This window comes from Apium graveolens, chromosome 4 (assembly GCF_009905375.1).
Source record: "Apium graveolens cultivar Ventura chromosome 4, ASM990537v1, whole genome shotgun sequence".
NCBI lineage: Eukaryota > Viridiplantae > Streptophyta > Magnoliopsida > Apiales > Apiaceae > Apium > Apium graveolens.
In genome coordinates, this window is record NC_133650.1 from 238,690,751 (window position 1) to 238,714,260 (window position 23,510).

The 23,510-nt window shown below is 38.7% G+C and overlaps 1 protein-coding gene across 1 annotated transcript; it reads right to left on the minus strand.

Moving 5' to 3' along the window:
- Nucleotides 1–243: 243 nt before the first annotated feature.
- On the minus strand, nt 244–762 carry LOC141719443 (uncharacterized). The gene has a single exon (XM_074521823.1). It carries the CDS (start codon nt 760–762, stop codon nt 244–246), a length of 519 nt encoding a protein of 172 aa, XP_074377924.1.
- Nucleotides 763–23,510: the final 22,748 nt, after the last annotated feature.

Consider the following 23,510-nt stretch of genomic DNA (forward strand, 5'->3'; position numbering starts at 1 on the left):
TAGTTCTAAGGCAGGTTGTACATGCACTACCCCCTAGGCTAGGAGGAATTTTATTGCTTCTAGTCTATAATTCGGGCACGACCCTACTTATATAACTAAAATCTAGTCTATAATTCGGGCACGACCCTACTTATATAACTGAAAATGTAAACATAATATGTAAGGGGCCAAAACCACGCCTTACTGAATACTTTGGAGATGCTCTGTATTCCATGCTCGCGGAACCAACTTCCCTTCCAAGTCTTAAAGGTGATTAGTCCCCTTCCACAAGATTGCCTTTATCTTGTATGGTCCTTCTGAATTAGCTCCAAACACTCCATGTTGGGGATTCTTTGTGTTTGGCATAACCTTCCTGAGGACTAGATCTCCTACCCTTAGCAGCTGTCCCTTTACTTTCTTATTGTAGTACCTTGCAGCACGCTGCTGATATGCCGCAAGCCTTAACTGGGAATTCTCCCTCATTTCTTCCAAAAAGTTCCAGTGAAGTTTCTGGTTAATTTCCGCATCTTCCTCTGCATAACAATCTCTACGAAGCGATCCTGAACCAACTTCCACGGGAACCATAGTGTCGAATCCGTAGGTGAGCATTAACGAAGACTCTCTCGTAGTCGATCTTGGAGTAGTGTTGTAAGACCACAACACTTTTGGGAGTTCTTTAGGCCAATTCACTTTGCGCTCCTCCAGTTTGGTCTTGAGGGTATGCTTTATTATTTTATTGACAACCTCTGTTTGTCCATTACTCTGCAGATGATAGACTGCCATGATTTCCTTCTTAATCTTTAAATCCTCGCACAACTGTCGTAATTCCTTGCTATCAAACTACTTCCCGTTATCAGAGACAAGCTTATAAGATATCCCAAACCTACGCACAATGGAGTTCAAGAAAAAGTCTTTGATTTTCTTCACGATGATAGTCACCATCGGCATAGCTTTTGCCCATTTAGTAAAGTAATCAACCGCAACCACTGTATACTTGACATCTCCTTTAGCCTTGGGTAACTCTCCAATAAGATCAATCCCCCATATGGAAAATGGCCATGAACTCACCATAGGTGTCAAGAGCGTCGCTGGCATAGATGAGTAATTCGCAAAGCATTGGCAGTGATCGCATGTTCTAACGAAGTTCGCAACATCCTCCTTCATCGTAGGCCAATAATAACCTAGGCGTAAAACTTTCATCGCCAACGAGTTACCCCCGAGTGATTACCACAAATTCCTTCATGTACTTCCCTCAAGATGTAATTTCCCTCTTCTTCATCGACTTATCTGAGCAGCGGTTGATTGAAGCATCTTTTATATAAAATTTCATCATACACCATATATCTTGTAGCCTGATAGCGGAGTCGTCGAGCCTTGAATTTATACTCAGGGAGTATTCTCTTGCGAATATAGGTAAGGATGGACGTCATCCAGGTTTCTTTGGAAGCCTCATCTGCTTGCATAAGTGCATCACTTTGACCACTGGGATACTAGGAATTTCTTGGAGTTCCAAGGGTATAGATCCCAATAGCACGGCCTCCTGCTGGGATCCCATTTTTTCCAGAGCATTTGCATTGCTGTTCTTTTCTCACGGTACACATTCCAGTCTGACCTCCTTGAACTTTCAAATTAGCCGCTGCATGCACCTCAAATATAGTTTCGTTCATGGTCCTCGAGCTTAAAATCCCCCATTCACTTGGTTTACCACCATCTATGAGTCACACTTTTCAATTAGGTTCTGCACTCCCATTTCCAAAGCAATTTTAGGCCATTAATCAGTGCTTCATATTCCGCATCATTATTCGTAGCATAGAACTTAAAGTGGATCGCGCTCATCAGGTGATGGCCTTCTGGAGATACAAGCATTATACCCGTGCCTGCTCCTCCATTGCTCCATCCACATACAAAATCCACCAGGGATGTGGAAACTCTTCTAAACTTCTTCAGGATGAGATAGATGCAATGCTACCAGAGCCTTATCATCAACTTCAGAATCGAATTCTAACAAGAAATCAGCTAGGGTCTGCCCTTTGATTGCTGTGTGAGGCATGTATTCCAAGTCAAACTGTCCCAACTCCATAGCCCATTTCAACATCCTTCCTGATGATTCTGGTTTGTGAAGGACTTGTCGCAGAGGATATGCTGTATGGACTTCAATTCTATGTATTTGGAAATATGGACGCAGCTTCCTTGATGCGAGAATTAAGGCATAAACCAACTTTTCCATGCTGGTATAGCGAGTTTCAGCATCATGCAGTCGCTTACTCACATAATACACTAGTGACTGTTGTGCATCCTCTTCTCTCACCAATACTGCGTTGATTGAATACTCCGAAACTGCAAGGTATAGGATCAGAGACTCCCTATATAATGGTTTTAACAGCATGGGAGGGTTCCCCAGCTGCTCCTTGATCCTCCTGAAATTTTTCTCACATTCTGGTGTCCACACAAAGTCTTTCCCTGCTACTTTAATCGCCTTAAAGAATTCCTTACATCTGTCGAATGATTTGAAAATAAATTGATTCAATGCAACGATTCTTCCGGTTAAGATTTGCACCTACTTTACACTTATGGGAGACTTCATGTCTAGCAGTGCCTTGATCTTTGCAGGGTTAGCTTTAATTCCCCTATGATTGGCAATGAACCCAAGAAACTTGCCTGACTCAACACCGAATACACACTTCTGCGGATTCAACTTCATGCAGAACCTCCTTAGAATGTTAAACATCTCCATCAGGTGCTTGATATGATCATTTGCCTCCTTCAATTTAACCAACATGTCATCTACATATACCTCCATGGTCCTTCCAATCTGATTTTTAAACATCATGTTCACCAACCGTTGGTTAGTCGCCTGCGTTGATCAATCCAAATGACATCCCTATATAACAATATAACCCTCTATCGGTGATGAAAGATGTATGCTCCTGATCAGAGCCGTACATTGGAATTTGATTATAACCGGAGTATGCATCCATAAAGCTTAACATTGCATGCCCTGTTGTCGCATCGACTAACTGATCAATTTATGGGAGTGGAAAACTATCCTTTGGGCAGGCTTTATTAAGATCTGTGAAATCTACACACGTCCCCTACTTCTCGTTCGGTTTTTTCACAAGCATCGGATTTGTGAGCCACTCGGGGTAGAAAGATTCCTTAATTAATCCAACTTCCAACAGTCGATCTACCTCCTTCTTTAATGCTATCACCCTATCTCCGCTTATCGGGCGACGCTTTTGTTGTACCCTTGTGCAGTTAGGGAAGATGTTCAAATGATGACACATTACTCCCGGGTCGATCCCAACCATGTCTGAATGACTCCATGCAAAGATGTCGGGATTTTTAATCAAAAAATGGGTGAGCCTTTCTTTCATCTCATAACTTAACTAAGATCCCACTTTCAAAATCTTTCTTGGATCATCTTTATCGATTAGAACAAATATTGTGTCCTCAGCTGGCCCTATTTTCTCAGCAGGCATAGGGATCCTAGGATCCAGATCGAAATCAAAGTCTCAGGGGTTTTCCACTTCCATTCTTGCATTTGAGGGCACGCCCATACAACTAGGAGCACCACCTCAGGACAAGACATAGTTTCATGCATTGCAGGCGTGGAGGACACGTCCTCAGTTAGAGGAGCATTATTCTTTGACATTGCGAACATGGAGGATGCGTCCTTCTTTTGAGGAGTATCAACCTCACGCTTATTTTCATTCTTCAAGGGCGTATCCTGTCTTTGAGGAGCCTCTACCTTGGGGTTACTTTTCAGGCTTTGCAAGATCTCACTCCTTCCTTCCAACTTTTCTCCATTGAGTTCCCTCTACACAATATCTCTTTCATGATTCACCATGACTTCCTCCACACTGCGAATCCTCGAAACATTCCCCAGTATTAAAGCAGGAGCATTGGTTATATGAGTTTATTCTTCCTTCGGATCCTCCACAAAATAATGGGCATGAACCTCTCCATTTGGTTTCACCTGAATGTCCGTCGCATCTTCAATGGGAAGACCCTTCCCTTCATACCTTCTCCTACGAAATTCCTTAACAGCCTTGTGATAACAATCACATGATTCGTATTGCGACCTCCTCAGACGGCCCACTCTATTAGGCATTTGACATTTATCATCAAATGATGTATTGAGGTTATCACCCTGAACGCTCGGAACCAAGGTCTACCCACCAGCACATTGTGTGCGGACTCCTGATCCAACACTTTGAAGTCTATCATTTGAGTAACAGATAGAGCTCCTTCCCTGGGCATGACATGAAGTCTAACCGAACCCATAACCCTTACTGCCTCTCTAGTAAAACTGTAGATGTGTGCATCTTCAAAATTCATGTCATTATCTGGGAAACCCAATTTCTTGTACGCGCTGTAATACAAGATGTTTGCAAAGCTTCCGTTGTCCAGGAAGACTCGATGCACGTTCATTGCCCCAATAATCATAGTTATTACCAACACATCGTTATGGGGATGATGCACCCATCTTGACTCTCTGTCCCTAAACGTAATATCAGAAGATTCCCCGTTGAATATTTTCGGAGGTCTATCCTCCAAGCTATGAATGTTGGTGAGTGGTAGATGTCGTACCTCTCTAGCATTTCTCTCCAATGCCCGATTACTATCACCAACAAATGGATGTCCTCCAAAACTTTCCCTCATACTCCCAGCTCTTTGGAACTTAACCTCGGTCGGCTTCTTATCAACGTCTGCTTGTGGGGGATGCCTTTCATCTTTCCCCTTGTCGTCATTTCCTCTGTGTCGCTTCACCTTGTTAATCCACTCTCCCAGATACCCAACCTTGAACAATTCCTCAATCTCATCTTTTAAGTGAGGACATTCTTGGGTATCATGACCGATAGACTCATGGTACTCGCAATATTTTTTCTTGTCTCTACTCTGCCATGAGGTCAGGCGGTCTGGTTTTTTGAAGATTCCTCTGTCCTTGTTTACTTCAAAGATATGATCAATGGATGCCGCCAGAGGAGTATAATTACTTACCTTTTTTTCATAATTCTATGGGGGGCTCCACTCTCTCTGCATGTTCATGACGTTCACCCTATTAGGACTCCGAGCATTCCGCCGATACTTTGGACTCGCAGACCTATCTCTCCTCTTAGTTTGCCCCTTTGAGTTGGTGATATTATCATTCTTCTTAGTCTCGGCAAGCGATTGCTCAATTTCCTTGAAGGACTCAGCCTGCATAAGTACATAGCTAGCGACATAGGGTCTTTCCCTTGCAAATGTTTCCAGAAATCTGTTCCCATGCGCAAACCTTTTATAAGAAGTATTTTCAGTGTCTTGTCAGTTGCGCCTCTCACCAAGGTAGACTCTGCATTGAACCTTTTGAAGTATGAGGTCAAGCTTTCCCCTTCCTTCTGTTTCACATTGGCCAGTGTGGTAACAGGTGGTGTATACTTCACTGCAGCTTAAAACTGAGTCAAAAACAAGGTCTTCATTTTTCCCCATGATGTGATAATCCCCGGCCAAGTTTTTGGAACCACTGTTGAGCACCTTCTCTAAAAGTAGCCGCAAAAAGATGACACCGTGCTAAGTCAGGTACCTGATATACATCCATTTCAATGTTGAAGCGTCCCAAGAATTCCACGGGGTCGAAGTTTCCATGAAAGCGCAAGTTATTGGTAGTGTTCCTGTATCCAAAGGGTAGCTGCGCTTCCCTTACAACAACAGAGAAAGGGGATGGGGCTTGCGCAGTTACCGTAACCCTACCCCTTCAAGATGGTTGAGCAATCTCTTAAGATTATCCATATTAAATGTCCTAACTTCAGGAATGGTTTGAATGTTTAGTTGTTGGGATTTCTCCACAACTTGTTCTTGTTCCCCTTGATTACCCCTGGGTGTACCAGTGGATCTTGCCACCTCTCACCTTGATGCCGCGACTGTGGTATATTACCATCTTGATTTTGAACATTCCTTTGTCTACGAGGTTCCTTCTGGCCATGTCTTGGTATCTCATTGTTATTTTACAACCTTTCTTGAATTCGGACGCCGTCCCGGTCATGAGGACGCATCTTGAATCCATTGCACATAGCACTGTGAGAAGCTACATGAACAATGATAGGGGATTCTTCAGCTGCGGGAACGCCCTTTCGTCTCCCATTATATGGCGCCATTCCATGCAGGTATCCCATCCTTCCCCGTCCATTCCTTTGATAGCCTCAGCCGTAATTTCCAAACCTTCCATAGGAAGGGGCACGCTCGTGTTCACGGTGCCGCACCCTATCATCTCTTGGATATGTAGGGGGCACATGCGTTGTATCACAGGGCCTCACTTCTCCACCATTTTCTTCCTTTTGCCATTCCAGCAGCAACATCCTCAAATTGTCATCTTCCAACCTTATTTCAAGTCTCCTCTTCAGGGTTGAAAAATCTATTATCTCTTCATCTTGGTTCTGGATATTCTCTGCACGATGACACTCATCCACCGTACGTCCAGACTTATACGGATGCGGGACAACCTGATTGTCAATACGAGGCCTCTTTCTTCCATCAGTATCCTCGTCGATAAGCTCCATAATAGGCTCGACATCATCAGAGTATTCCAAGCGCCGCAGAGTGATTCGCAGGTTTCCTCCATTGGCTTGGACTCAAACATCCTGGGTAACACCTTCGACCACGGGAACTTTCCCCACGGCGTGGCCATGGCGGGGAAAATGACGACCCCTCCTTATTTTGCGACGCTCCACCGTGATTAGTCTCGAGTTAAAATTGTTCAGAGTGTCCCCCATGCGATATAGCTGCTCCAAGATATCAGCGTTGCTGATGAGAACTAGTGGTGTCCCTCCCACATCTGGAGTTTGCAGAGGATCCACTATGTTTGTGGGCACGTAGATTTCATGGCGAGTGTAGCCTCCCTCGCCCTCTCCTTCAGATCTGCCACTTCCATTGTAAGAACTTCCATCATGATTGTAAGTCATCTTTTCTTCCTAAGATTTTGATCTTGATCAGCACCACTCCTTCTAGTGCTAATTTGTTGACGGAGGAATCTGGTAACAACAAAGTTTGAGGTTTCTCTCCGGAATCAAGATCTGTGACAGTGGTTCTTCGCCGGAAAATTAAGCTGTGTGTGATGGTTGTGTATTAATTAGTGGCTGAGATTGATTAGGGCAAGTGGTGGCTCCTTTTCAGCTCTCAACTTTTTACCCCTCTCAATGTGACTACGTACCCTTTATAGGGATCAAGCCTGACGTAGTTCTTGGGGAACAAGAAATCTAATGGGCCTAGACTTCCCATTCCTAGGCCCGGTAGAAGTCCTTCCAGAATCCATCTTCCGCTAGCTTTAGGAATGTCCAACTATGAGGCCCAACCGCGAAGGCCCAAGGATCGTCCATAATCGTAGGACTTCACGGATAATACATCTCCCTGCGCAAGGATAACACTCTGCTACAGCTATTTCCCTTGATTTATGAACGCGGGTATAGCCACGGTTCACCCCAAATGCCAGACGCGTCCCTGTCCCCTGAATGAGGATAACCCACCAGATAGCAGGACAGGTGATCCCAAGCTCTTGGGTGCAAAGTGCAGGATGACTCCAAAGTTCTCCAACGAGGACACCCGTTGAATATAAGAATAAAGCTCCCAAAGCACACACCAATTGTAACCCCACATCCCCAATGAGGACACCCATTGAATACAGCAGGAGGCCTTCAGTCATCAGGAATACCGTCTCAAGGAGGGAATTCTTCAAAGAGTACATGCAACAAATATGTTAGTAAAAACAATCTCTATTCTTCTTTCAATGCTTGCCTTGTCCTCAAGATATCCCTACTTGTCTTGTCCTAAGTGAGGACAAACCCAATTATCCAAGAGTATGCATCTCCTAAGGACAGGATGCGTCCTCTATGTGTGAAATGCACACAATTCCCTTGCATTACAACCTTAACATGTGGATAACCCATCTTGTCAATTTTACCCAAGCAAGGTGCGCTCTGAGCTCCGGACGCGTCCTAGTTCCTTTGGCATGGAAACCTTGGCTTTAAACGATTCAACTCACGCAATTCACTACAGGTTGGACGCGTCCTATGTACAGAGGGCGCATCCTCCCTTAGTATATTGCAGCCCATAACCTTATCCTTCATCTCTTTGACCCAATTATATTCCAATTGACCCATTCCTGACCCGAAATGACCCAATGCCAAATTTTGGGTATAACACTTATCTAGATTAATAAAACTTATCGGTTCAAACTATATTAATTTATGGAGATTTTACTATATGCCAAATACAATCAACATAAACACTTATTATAAAAACTTCACAACTTTATAAGCAAGCCCGGATAAATAATAAAATCTACTAAAAATTTATGTTACCTTGAAATGTCATGATTGGCTACCGCCATTGAAGTTATAAGGTGGCAATCTCCTCTTTAAGAATCAATCGTCGATGTAAATGAATAGAGTACATGTAAACTGACAAAGACTTATTCACGCAAACCCTGCGAAGGCGAAAACATGAACGTAAAAAAAAAAGATAAGACTTCTCTTTTCATCTGTTTGTACTGGAATGCGAAAGAGTTCGATATATTACATGTCTTTCCTATTTCAGTTTACATGTCTTCTCTATAAAATTTATTTCTCGTTCTCTACTATAACGACCTTTCTATTTTTTAATTTTATGTACTATTTTATTTATTTCCAGATTTATGTGCGTAAATAAAAGATATTATATTATTAGACTATGAGATAATATATGTGTGATAGTTGCTCTGTGTAAGCCGTAAAAAAAGTATCTGATTATTTTCTTAATTTAAGTACAAAAATAAATTCTATAAAAATTTTTGAATACTTAAAAATGATGAGCCTTGTTTTCTGGTGTTCTTTGGTAAATATATGACCTTTATATAATAACCTCTTCATGTATTTATGGTCTCTAATATTTTTGAGTTAAATGATTAGGAAGATTTTATTTTCAAAATTTCATTTTTTTATTTATTTTCAAGGATCAAAATATTTTAATATATTGGGAGATTCCTAATTTCGTATTTTAAATTTCAACTATTTTGAGATTTTATTCTCAATTATTTGATATGTTACTGAAGTGATGTGTGTGTGTGTATATAATTGATTAAATGGAGAAAAGGGAGTAAAACTAGGAAATGGCAATTATACCCCTTAAACTTTAAAAGCCCAAGGGACCTTCATTTTTTTTGTCTTGGTCGTGTCCCTCTCTTTCTCTCCCGTTTGTCTCTCCCTCTTTTCTCACCGTACTCTCTCCTCCCTGCTTTCTCTCTCTCTTTAGCACCGATGGTGGTTGATTTTACTTGTTTTGGGTTAGAATCGGCTCGATTCTGGCTTTCTAATCAAGTGATAACCAACCCATTGTGTGCATGTGTGTGTGTCACTGTTGTTCATTCTGGTCGAACCCTTTGCTTCAATTTTACTGAGTTTTAATGAATAAAACTTTGACTTCTTGATGGATTAGAGTTACCCATTACTTCCCACTAACCAATCGGCGAATATTCGAGCCGGAAACCCAATTTTGGGCACTGCTGGATTTTGCCACCATCGATGATGAACTCCGGTGAACCGGTGGTGGGCGATGATGATATTAAGCCCATTAATCGAAATAAACTCATTACTTTACTTTCATGTTGATGATTTTCAGTTTTTAACAAATTTGATTAATTTTGTTAGTTTATAATTTTGATTTCGAAACATGATTATGTGCTAAGTGACAATATGATGATATGCATTTAATGTTAAATCATTGATTTTAATTAAGGGGGTATATTTTGAATTTTTTTAGATTTGGTATATGGTATTGAAAATGTGTTTTTGGTTTAATTATGATGAATATATAAGGTGTTAGTTGATAATTGTTGAATGGATTAAGTAAGTAAAGTTGCATGCTAAGTTTTAGTGATTGGTCGAGTAGATGCATGTTATGGTTTCATATTAGAAGGATAAAGATTGAACATTGGTAGTGTGATTTGGTCTATATAAGCTGTTTAAATGATAATCAATTAATGTGCGTTGGCGATAACATGGTGAGATTAGTATCTATATAGCTTGTTTTAGTTTAACAATTGATCTTGATAGTTAATTACTCTTACGATTTAATTGTGTTCATAACATGTTATCAAGTGAAGATTATGGATGATTGATGGAAGATAGTCTTGTGAATAAGAATTGTTGATGGTTGTTGATTAATGGGATAGTCGAGTAAACGAATAGGTCATGCCGGATTTTGGTCAGAAATTTATGAGTTAAAATAATAATCATGTGGGAACAAGATCATGACTTATGGTGTGTGGTGTGGCTATTAAATCTATATAGTACAAATATACATATATGACATCTTACGTGTTAAGTGACTTACGTGCTAATTGTACTATATAATTGTATTTCGATTATTAATACTTAATTATTATTCTACTTATCTACATATATTTGATTATTTATTAAATTAATTTTTATTTACTTATTTATTAACTTATCGTGAATGGATAAAATTTGAATAGATAATTGATGACTAGTATTGATTTTTATAGGTTCACATAGGAAATATGGAAAACAGAAGTCAGAAGAGTAAAGATAGTTCAGCCTCGATATTCAGGTAAGTGTATAAAACCATTTGTTCTATTACATAATTATGTGGAAAGTGCGTACTTTCACTTGTATACCCTTTTTTTCTTCCTTATAATTAGTTTATAGATCCTTCGACCCTTGACTCAAATTTAGATAATCGTCTTAACTATTCATTGTGTAATAACATACTTAACTTATTCATATTCCTTATATTGATAACATTATCCCTCGTACAATCATGCTACCTTATTCAACTAAATAGAATCCAATTCTTATAACATAATTATTCAAGAGATATACCTTGAGTTGAAATTTGATTCCTTAAAAGAACATTCCTTAACTAAAAATTGAATTGACTTCGTATTCAGATAAGATTTTAAATTATGACAGTGAATTGATATTGACCCCTCTTCTTGAATTTGAAATGGAAACCATATTGACTGAGGCACCGGTCTTTTTAATTGATTATTATTATGTTAGGGCAGTAGTGTTTAGGAGATACCATATAGTTGAGAATCATATTGGATAGTGCTTAGGGAATCCCGTACAGTGCCTATGGGATCCCGTAGTGTTGAGTTCAGTTTCCATATCTTGAAACAAACCTTATTCTTGCTTATCTTTCATAATGAAGCCTAGTTTCTGATTTCATTTTAAATACATTCGTTATCGCTTTATCATTTATATATATACTTGTCGGGCTTTATGCTCAGACTATTAATTTAACATTTCGGTGAAGTTCGAATATGGTGGGACTTATCCAGACCGTGTATAAGCATACAGGTGGTTCATGATATGAGTATATGCAGCTGATTAAGCAGGTAGATTACCAAGAGTAGTCTTTGGGAAGGAAGTCTAGTGGTTCCAGCTTTTGGGTTGTAATAAATTTAAATGTTTAAAAAATGATGTATGAATAGTTTCAAGACTTAGTTTCATTGTTTCAAATCTAAACCTGTAGTGTTCCTGGTAGTGGGATGTGATGTAAATTATTTAATCTTACCTTTATCTTTAATAATTATTCAAGAATTGATATTATGCCATGCTAGCGTAGCTCTAAATAATCATTCATAATATAATCATCCATGTTGATAAATAGTAGTAAAAGTGGGCCGTCACATCTACAAAGTCAAAATATTTTAAATTTAAATTCTTCTTCGATTTCTTTTTTTATATACATTCTCCTCTATAAATTGAAATACATATTATACTTCTAATATGTAAATTCAAATATCGACTCTACTAATAATATATTGAATGATCTATTTTATTTTTTAGAATTCAAAATTATAAAACTCTAGAAAAATTAAAAGAAAAACTAAAATAGAATGATTTTAGAGCGCCAAACTCTTACATATGTAAGTAACTCCGATGTTTCGGTTGAGCACCCCCACAATTACCGGATGTTTCCAGCATGCAAATCATAAGAAGAATTTAAGTAATTAAATCAGTTAGATTCCTCACTATAACTTGTATGGTCAATACCGTCAAATTATAAGATGATAATTATTAAGTTTTAAGTACTTAAAAAGCTAAACCTAAAAAAGAATTATACATTGCATGCCGGACCCCGCGATGACACGTACGTTATGTGCTACAAAAAATGGAAAATAAGAGAGGATCAGTCCCATTCGATTGTAGTGGATTGTATGGAAGAGTTATATACATGAGCTTTCTCTTATATTTTAAATACGCCGGGAAAAAAATTACTTACATGTATGTCTTCGTCTCCTGCATAAATTTTAATTCTCATTCAATACAAATACAGGAATGTTTTAAATTCTTATTATTCTTGTCCAATAAATTCGGAATTCTTATTATTCTTATCCTATAAATTCGGATATCTATTCTACTTTTAATATTAGATGATATTTCTTATTTTTTAGTATTTTAAATTTTAAAACCGTAACAAAATTAGAAAAATAGAATGGGGCTATCTTATAGCGCCACCTACTCCCGCGTATTCTCCTATATATATATATAGGGACATATTTAGTGGGTAACTAGTTCAGGGGATTAAATAAGTAACTAATTATGATAGGTCCATGTATAAAACACTTTTACATGTGTAACCACGTTTACTTAGTATACTTTTTGTTATGGATAAAAACTTAGGGTATATTTAATTGATGTATTTACTACTAGGGTTCATGAGCTTCGAGACTAGATTTGATTGCTCTTGTATTTCGTGACTCAATCTGCCTTCACAAGATGCCTACGTACCTTGCTGTTCGTCAAGGATCAAGTCAAAAAACATAGTTCTAATTTGTGGGGTGAGGCCCCTTATATAGATGTTGAGAGTCCTTGAATTGGACTAGGGTTAGGAGACCTGGTGGACAAGTCTCAGAATTAGAATGGACTTTGGAGTCCTACAATGCAAGAAGTTGATTCCTTATCCTATGGGATTTCTTGGAGGCCAATCTCCAAGGAATTGTGTCTTTATTTGGACTTTATCATCAGCTAATTTATCCCTTATTAATTAATTACGAAATTAATTAATATTCAGGGCTTTGGGCCCTTTCTAATGGACTTTAGTGTTAGCCCAATTTTGGTATAATTAATGCAATATTAATCACGCAATTAGGGTTTATTTTATCCCCTATCATTTCCCCCCAACTTTTGGGAAACCGTAAAAGATTTCACAGAAGTTAAGTTCATTCGTTCCCTTACATGGTATCGTTTCTTGCGTAAAGTGCGGAGCGACCTACACATTTACAATGATTTTCCTTGTACGTGGCTTCAGGTTTTTTTGGAACCTTCTTATTATATTCCTTACCTTATTCCCACTTTTTAGGAATTTTCTGGTATTTTTCAGGAAATTTCCCTCAATTTTTGAGATTTCTCCCTAACTTACAGGAATTTTCCCTTAATTTCTGGGATTTTTCCTTAATTTTAGGAATTTTTCCCTTAATTTCTGGGATTTTTCTTAATTTCTGGGATTTTCCCTTAACTTCAGAAATTTTCCCTTAATTTCTGGGATTTTTCCTTAAATTCAGGAATTTTCCCTTAATTTATGGGATTTTTCCTTAATTTCAGGAATTTTCCCTTAATTTTCAGAAAATATTTTTTAATTTTCCAATTTTTTAGCCTTTTTCGACTATGATCCTAGTCGTAGAAACGACCTGGATTCTGGTCGAATTTCTGGCCAGCTCATGGGGTCTGGTCGAATACAAACGACCAGGTCCACGACCGGGATTTCGACCAGGATCCTAGTTGTTGGAATGAACTGGATTCTAGTCGAAATTCTGGCCAGCTCTTGGGGCCTGGTCGAACATTTTCGATTAGGATCCACGACCAGTTGTTCGACCTGGATCCTAGTTGTTTGGACGACCTGGATTGTGGTCGAAATTTTGATCATTTCTTGGCTTCTACGCGAACCGAAATGACCAGGATTCACGACCAGGAATTCAACCTGGATCCTAGTCATTTGGATGACTTGGATTGTGGTGGAATTTTTGGGCATTTATTGGCCTCTAATAGAACTAAAATGACCAGGATTCATGACCAGGAATTCGACCTGGATCCTGGTCTTACCATAGGTCTTCAGTCTGGGTTGGGCCTTCATTTTCCAAATCCTATTTGGATTTGGGCCTTAAATTGGACCTCAGTTTTCCAAATCGTAATTGGATTTGGGCCTTGAATTGGACCTCAATTTTCCAAATCTTATTAGGATTTGGGCCTTGAATTTGACCTGAATTTTCCAAATCCTGTTTGGATTTGGGGCCTTGAATTGGGCCTTAATTCTCCAAATCTTGTTTGGATTTAACTTTTCTTTTATATTTCTTTCAGATTTTCCCAGAATCTTCAGGAGTATTTTGGAAGGTTCTATAATTCGGGCTTCTATGTTTATGGGCTTTTTTGTCCCTTCATTTTCTCCTCGCCGCCTATATAAGTAAGCGAGTTGAGTTATTTCACCTCAGTTCTCATTTCTTGTTCCTTGATCTCTCTTCTTCCCCTTCTAAAAAACCCTAGGTCTTTTTTAGAGTATTCAAAGCATTCCCTAGATTATTTTCCGGCTCACAGACTTTCGAATTTCCATGTATATCTCTTGTGTTCTTTTTTTCCCCCCAAATTTGTGCTTTAATTTTGTGTCGCATTTAAATTTTCTGCACATTTACGTTTTCTACAGTTCATATGCATAGATTTATGCCTGAATTTGCTTCTTTTGCACTTTTTAGATGGAAGACAAGAGAATAGCTCATTTGGCAAAAATGAATGTGGCCAAGAAGTCAAGCGAGTTTACTATTCGATCAAGGTATTCCTCCTTGATCGATATGATCAACACCCGCGGGGACGAGTACCCTTCTGATGCTCACCCAAATGCATTTTGTTGTGTATATGTTGTGTACTTGATGATTTCATGAACAAAACACCTTGGTAGATTTTACCTAGTGAAAATATGTAGCACTCGACGAATAAGGTTTATAGTCCCGACGAATGACTCAATATAGGCCCGACGGATGATGACTTATTATCCATCGAGTGAGTAGCTTATGTAATAATAAGTCTGTAGCACATTTCTGCATACACATTGTTTAGAATCTGTAGTAGTACTTAAGTCATGTTGACTTTAGTTAGATATGCAGAATAGGTTGATTAATTGTACATAGATGATGTCTTATAATTCTGCATAAGTGAAATGAAGTCAAGTGTCTTGTAATTCATTAGTCAAACTAAATACATTTTTGATCTTTTAAAGAAGTTTGATCTAGTGGATTGCACATCTGCAAAAACTCCCATGGCCACTGCAACAAAGCTTGAATTAAACACTATTGAAAAGTTTGTGGATATTTCAAGTTATAGGGGCATGGTTGGCTCACTTCTGTACTTAACAACTAGTAGGCCAGATATAATGTCTGCTACATGTTTATGTGCTAGATTTCAGGCTGATCCTAGAGAATCTCACTTAATAGCTATTAAGAGAATTTTCAGATATCTCAAGGGAATACCAAAACTTGGCATTTGGTACCCTAGAGATTCTGGTTTTGATCTAACTGGTTATTCAGATGCAGATTATGCAGGTTGTAGAATTGATAGAAAAAGTACAACAGGAACCTGTCAATTTCTAGGAAACAAGCTTGTGTCCTGGTCAGTAAAAAGCAAAATTCAGTTTCTACTTCTACAGCTGAAGCTGAATATATTGCTACTGGTAGTTGCTGTGCACATATATTATGGATGAAAAATCAATTTCTAGACTATGGTTTGCAAGTTGAGAGGATTCCTATTTTCTGTGATAACACAAGTGCAATTGCCATCACTGAAAATCCAGTACAACATTCAAGGACAAAGCACATAGATATCAAGTACCACTTCATAAGGGAACATGAATGAATGGTACTGTAGAACTGCATTTTGTTCCAAGTGAGAAGCAGCTTACAGATATCTTTACCAAGCCACTGGATGAATCCACCTTCTCTAGGTTGGTAAGTGAGTTAGGTATGCTTAATTATTCCTAAATCTTTATTAGATAATTTGCAAGTTGAAATGCAGTCAGAAATTTAATTGACTTTTCAGTCTTGGATGAAATTTTTGCTAAGTCAAAATTTACATCTCGACGGATGATCTTTATCCATCGAGTTTGATCATCCGTCGGTATACAATTTGCCAATAAAAATCAATTATTTTTCTGGAATATTTTATGACTCGACGGATAACAGTTTATCATCATCCGTCGAATTGTCTTAATCTTAGCCGTTAATTTCTTGAGCATTATCCGTTGAGTATACTTACAGTTTGTAGGCATAACACGACGGATAATGGGTAGAATTTTTACAGTTTATTTTTAAACAGCTATTTTAGGCAATTTCTATTGGTTACTTTATTTTACTTTATTATTTTTAACAGTTATTTTCTTTGAGATATATAAAAGCTTATTTCATTTCAATTGCTTTTCTTTTATCATTCTCTAATCAACTGCTCAAATTTCATTCTCTCTCAAAGCACTTACTCTCTTTCTCTTCAAGCTCTTATTATCTAACAATGGCACCTGTTGTAAAGATCATGTCTCAAACTGAATTCATTTATGAGAAGAACAACTTCACTGCACTAGTGAACAAGGGTATTCAGCAATCTGGTGACTATCACAAGATGATGGACTTTGTGAAGAATTGCAAGCTCAGCTATGCCATGCTGGAATCACCCACAATCTTTTGTGAAGTTGTTGAAGAGATGTGGACCACTGCTACATACAACTCTACAGATAAGACAATCACACTAACCATTAAAGGTAAAAAATTCTGTATCAATAGTGATGTTATAAAAGCATGTTTCAAGATTCCTAATAACACTGTGACCTCACCACACACTGACACTGATATAATCAATATGCTTAATTCCATGAACTATGCTCTTTCTACTTCTAAATTAAGTGACATTAGGAGAATAGGTCTTAGGAAATAATGGAGTTTTATGTGTGATGTAATAACAAAGGCCTTTTCAGGAAAAATCAGTAATTTTGATTCAGTCAATATATCCATGCTTAACATGCTCTACATGCTAGTTACAGATAAATTTTATAATTTCAGTGACCTTATCTTGTTTGAGTTAGGCTTTAAATTAGGAGAGTTAAATAAAAGAGGTAAAAATGTGTATTATGCTAGATTCTTTATGATGTTAGCTAACCACCTCTGTGAAGAGATTGTGCTTGAGAACCCAAACAACAAATTAGATTGTTGGGTTCAAGAGAGAAGGCTCATTACAGATTTGAACAGGGCCAATCATCACAAGGATGTGCCATTGTTCTATTTCCCTGTAATGGAAGCACCTCAGGTAAGTGAGGTAAGTTCATCTATCCTATCACGATTCCAACCTCACTAATTTCTTTGAGTTCTAGTGTGGCTATGGAAACTGTGTCAATGACCCAACAGTTGCCTACCCAAGCTACCAAAACTGCAAAAATTTTCAAACCCAAATCAAAGAAAGCCCCCTCTGGTATCTCTCAAAAGATGCCAGTTGCAAAATCCACTAAAACCAAAGAGGGGAGTGTGAAGGAGGGCAAGATAGGTGAGGGAAAGGGTGAACATAAAAGAAACCCTAAGGATAAGGATGGAGAGTTGAGTGGATCCCAGCCTAGCCACACTGCAGTTTCCCAATAAACTGCAGTGCTTAAAAAGGATAAAAGCTCATTTCTAGCTGCATCCTCCCAAAAGGATGTAGTTATTGAACAAAGCTCTCAACCAAGAGCACATGCCAAAAGGGTTAGGGACACAAGCTCACCCTAAACTTATGCCATAAAGAAGAAATCTAAAACCCTTGGGGATGCAAAGGGTACACACACTGTGCAAACTGGTGCAAAAGACACAGTCACTGCATCTTCACAAATTCAGTTTGATGTGGCTCCAATAAATGTGGAGTCACAACCAAAATCTCTAGTCATAGTAGCACCTCAAACACCAAACTCACCCAAAAACTCACTGGATGTGGATATGATAAACACATCAATTCCTGATCCCCTTCTTTAACTTTGTTGGGGACGCCAAAATCTAGTGCAAGTGAGCATCATCTTTTAGATAATTTGTTGGCTCACTTGCCAATTCTTTCAGGAACTGTTGAATCATCTGTGCCCAAAATATCATCAATCAAAACAGAGTCCACAATAGTTTCTTTTCCAAATTCATTCATTTCTACTCTCTCGATGGATATTGCTCATCCGTCGAGTAGTGATTGTATCCCGATGGATAAGCTTAACAGCAGTCATCCGTCGGATAGCAAAACCACTCACTTGATAGATATCACTCATCCATCGAGTATCTCTGCACAGCCTCAAACTTCATTTATTTCAAGTGCAGAAGATTTAGTGGTTGTACAGTCACTATTAGGATTGAGAGAGAAGAGTGTTTTGAGTGAGAGTCTGGGTTTCTCCCAGGAAAAAGGAGAGGAAATGAGTGAAACTATGTAATCCATTTCTTCAGGATTGGCAAAAGAAAGTGAGAGGAGTCCCACCTTAGATGGTGAAGGTGAGGGTGTGAGGGTGGGGAGCCAGGGTGAGACCCTAATGCAACAAAATAGAGAAAACGAGAGAAATGCAGGTACTGGAGCTATAAGGATGGATGTCATTGCTAGTGAGTTAATGAATGTTCAGGATGTAGACAGGGAGGGACTATCTCAGCAACCTAAAGCTGTAATAGATTCCACCTCCCTTGATGCTGAGGCATTTACTCACCCTGTTCCAGCTTATCAACTTCTAGCTGAACATGGCAATGACAATGCAGAAAGGATGCTCAATCTGGTGCATACCACTCAGTTTATGCTAAGAGCCAAGGATGCCATCACAACTTTGCCTTCTACAGCTGGTGATGTGGACTATGAGACTGGTGGTTCAACTGATTTCTTTGGAGATGGGAGTGGGGATAGTGAAGATGAAGCAATGGATATAGGGGAGAAGTAGGTTCAAGTTCAAGATCAAGTATGCCATCATAGGCATTTTTAAAGCACTGTGATGAGCACTACTTCAAAACAACCCTAATCCAGCTAATCAATCAGACAAATATTGCTCTTCAAACCACTACTAATGCCAGCACCAAGAAGCTCCTTCAGGCACACCTAGCCTCCCTGCAACTTCAACAAATCCAAGGCTTCCAATATGCTAGGGTTGTAAACGCCATGAAGAGTGATATTGAGGAGATGAAGAAGGCCATTTCAGACAAAATGGATTCTAAGCTTCCAGAAACTACAATGCTTGATATCAAGAGGCAGTTAAGAAAAAATTCTGATCTTGCAACCAAGATAGATGCCTTAAACACAAGAATGTCAGCCATGGAAGCATCCTTAACAACCATTCATCTTCATCAAGCCCAACAGACAGATTTACTTCAAAAATTGGTGGCTGCTCAAACCTCCTCCTCTACTCAACTTGATGATAACAAAAAGGGGGAGAAAGGACCAAGTGAGGGGGAGAGGCTTCAGATTTAAATCAGTAAAGTAATTGTGCCTTCAATTACTATCTCAAAGCCACCAGTTACAGACAGTATAAATCTGATCAATGCAGCAGCAGCCAATATAAGAGCAGTTGATAAGGAGAAGTTGAGCTTAGTCAACTGGGAGAAAATTGATGAGGATATACAAAAGAAGTTTGAACTAGTCAAGGAGCCATTCAAGTCAGTCATCCATCACTCTCAAGTCAGGAAGATTTCTGTGAATGAGATGAGCATGAACTATCTGGAAATGGGAAAGCCATCCTGCATCAAATCTCCGAAGGCTGAAATAATTCTGAAACCAAGGGTGAACTACTCAAAATCTTCATTGAAGAACCCTTTGGATACTGTGTATGAGACACCTAAGCCTGATGAAAAGAAGCTTCTGTCAAGATCAATTGCTTTCTACAAAGATCCAGCTGATTCAGCTTCAAAAAGGAGAATTGCTAAAATTTTCAGGAATGGGAAAAAAATTGTATGGTGGCTGGGCATCCTCAATTTGCTCAAGCAAAGAGGGAAGAAAAGGCTAGATTGAACCAGGAAAAGAAGCAGGCTGCTCTAGATGCTAAAAAGGCTAAACAAAAGAAATAGCAAATTGCTATCTTAGCCAAGCTTCATGCTGTAAATTCATCACAACAAATTTCTGTTCAGCCATCTGAAATCAATGAATCAAAAAAGCAAGTTGAACAACAGAAGAAATCTCCAAGAATCAAGGAATTGGCTAAAAGAACTAAAAGGAAACTGGACATTGTTGATAAGGAATTGGAGAATCAGTTTCCCAAGGAATCCACTCCAACTACAACTCAAGCATCAAAACCCTCTGTGGTATTTAAAGATATCAAGGTGGTGGATCCTTACAGGAACATCCATGGTGAACCTATTATGCCCAAGGATGAACCAGTAGAATGGGAGAACATACCAATTCCTGACTTCTACTTGCCAATCCTTAACAAGCCTAAGAGGACAAAGTCAAGAGTAGTCAAGAAAGTGAAGCTGTCACCTCTCAAATTCAAATCAGTAGTCAAAGCTCAATCTAAAGTCAATAGGGGAGATTACATGTACTTGTGTGACATCAAAGAATTTTCTGATCTAAACCTCTATCTAGATGAACTAGATGAAGTGAGAGGAATTGATGCATACAGAAACCTACCTGAAAGGTTAGTGTTCAAGTACAAAGGAGGAAAGGAGATTCAGTGGCCACTTCACAGGATCCTTCAAGAAAGCCAAACTGTACTGATTAAAGTTTATTCATCCTTTAAGAAGAACTTTGGGTTCAATGTTACTGTAAGAAGACTGGTACTGAAGAAGATTGAAGAACTAAGGAGTGTTAGAGCTAAAGATGCACTCCCAAAGACTCTAATTATTCCTTACACAGGGAGAAGAGTGCATCTAAGGCCCTACTGACTGATGGAGTTCATGGATGACAAAGGAGTGAGAAGATTTTTCAGACTAGAAGACCAATTGAGCATCTCTAGCAATGAAACTCTTTTGGAAATGCAAGGAAAGCTAAATCTCTCAGAATCTGATGAACTGGAATTCCACAGGCAGCTCCAAAATCAGATTGAGGAAAACAACAGAAAGCTTGGAAAGAGATCCAGACCTTCAAAGAACTAGATAAATCTGCTCAGGCTAGAGGAACATCTTGAAAATGACTGTGAGCAAAACTCTGTACATTTTGTTAATTGAAGCACTTTTCAGTATTATCTAATATCTTTTAAAAGTTGTATTTTTAAGGTGTTTTGTTATCATCAAGTATCTCTAAATTTATGGCTACAATTCTAGTAGACATAAATTGGGGGAGATTTTTATGTATATGTTGTGTACTTGATGATTTCATGAACAAAACACCTTGGTAGATTTTACGTAGTGAAAATATGTAGCACTCGACGGATAAGGTTTATAGTCCCGACGGATGACTCAATATAGTCCCGACGGATGATGACTTATTATCCATCCAGTGATTAGCTTATGTAACAATAAGTCTGTAGCACATTTCTGCATACACATTGTTTAGAATCTGTAGTAGTACTTAAGTCATGTTGACTTTAGTTAGATATGCAGAATAGGTTGATTAATTGTACATAGATGATGTCTTGTAATTCTGCATAAGTGAAATGAAGTCAAGTGCCTGTTTGCTACCAACAAATAAATAACAATGAATTCGACGGATGATCAACAACCCGATGGATGATCATGAACCCGACGGATAAAGAATTCAAATATCTGTTGACAGTGACAACACAGTCACATGCATCGAGTGGATGCAAATGGAATGTGGTAGCCTATTCAACTGGGTTTTCGAGAACAAAGAAACATTGCCATTTCCATGCTATTATAAAGATATTCAAAGATGCTGAAATAGAGTAATGAAGTAGCATTGTAATAGACTAGATATTTTTTGTTTTATTATCCTGTCTCATTACTTTGTAATCTTGGTGATATATAAACCAAGAAGTAGCAACTAAGGATCTATCTGAGATACAAGCAGAGAAACATTTGTAAGCAGAATTCTTAGCATTTCTCTGCATTCTTAGTTGTTCAATATTTGTAAGCAGCTGTGAGCTTTTTGCACACAGAGTTCTCTCGATATATATTATATATCTCTGGTGGAATCATTCAAATCCACCAGAAAGTTTTTGAAGACTCTTATTTTTAATTACTTGTATTTTGATTCATTTAAGTAACTATTCCGCATTGTTCTAATCAATTCACACTTATATATATATTCGAGTTAGAACATTTTTATTTCAAGAAAAAGTTTCAAGAATTCCATTCAACCCCCCTTCTGTAATTCTTGTTATATTGTTAAGGGAGTAACACATTTGATCATATCAGTACATTCCGTTATGTGAAGGAGCTGGAGAAGCTCACTAATATTTTCAAGATTCAAAAGCCCTACATGTTGGTCTTTGCAGGCGCCACATAAAAGGCTTGCCATTGGAAAAAATATGCTTTATGTGTCTACAGGGACACACTCAGGGCTGGAATCAGGTTTCCCTTTCACCCTTTTATTCCTGCCCTATTAGCAGATGTCGGGATCAACCCTTGTCAACTCCCTCCGAATGTGTGGAGGTTGATTCTTTGCTTCTTGTCACAATGTGCTAAGCACAATGTCCCCCCAACGGTTATTGTATTCAGAAAGATTTTTCAGTTTAAAAATAGCCTTGATAAGAATCCATGATGGGTTAGTTTGAATCAGCGCCCTACAATCCCCCATATAGTCAATGGGAAGTCCATCCCTGAAAATAATGTGGGGTGGAAAAAAGAATTTTTGTACTTGGTCTGGGAAGGCGGTGATTGGGGCACACTCTTCCGTTCATCCTTTGGACAAGTGGTCGATGGAAGCCCCAACGACATTATGTTGTCTGAAGAAGAGACGATGGCTTTTAATCTCCTTACCCAGGATAACAGGACATCCCACTCCTGGGACCTCATCAAGGAGATAGTTCTGGTTGAACGCGGCCTTTCTCCCATCCCTATGAAAAGTAATTTTTAAAATTTTTCTTTCTACTTTTGCATATTAGCTTGGTCCTTTTCTGGTTTCAACTGACTTTTAACCCTTCATGCAGTGGCTGAAAAGATCGTAGAGGCGACCAAGCCCAAAGACTTGGAAATCACGAGGATGAAGAGGGCTGGAAAAGTCTTCAAGGACCCACGCCTAGGTGATCGCTTCCTTGAATTTCTACTTCAGGCACAAGAAGGGGATCAGGAAGGCCCTAGCCAACCCTTGTGCATAAAACAGAAGCCATGGGCCTTCTTTCAACCGGAATGGGGAATCCGGGGAAAAGACACGATTGTCGGAAATATGAAGCATGCTAAAAAATAGTCACTTCAGTCTATTTCCCCAGTAGACTACTAGGATTTTATCCTTCAACAGGGCTTGGAAGCCAATGAGCTGTTTGGCGCTCAGGCCATGGCGACGGTAACTTATTTATGCTTTTCCTTTTTTCATTTTTATTTCATTCCTTTTCTTAGTTGAGACTTTATTGTTTCTTTCCTTTCCTTTTCTTTCAGGAAAATGTCCATTTTTAAGGGGCACTTCATCAAGCTAAGGCTTGGAAGGTGGCTTATGACG

Excerpts from the sequence above, each read along its gene's own strand:
- LOC141719443 (XM_074521823.1), bottom strand. The coding sequence starts at position 762 with ATGGCAGTCTATCATCTGCAGAGTAATGGACAAACAGAGGTTGTCAAT.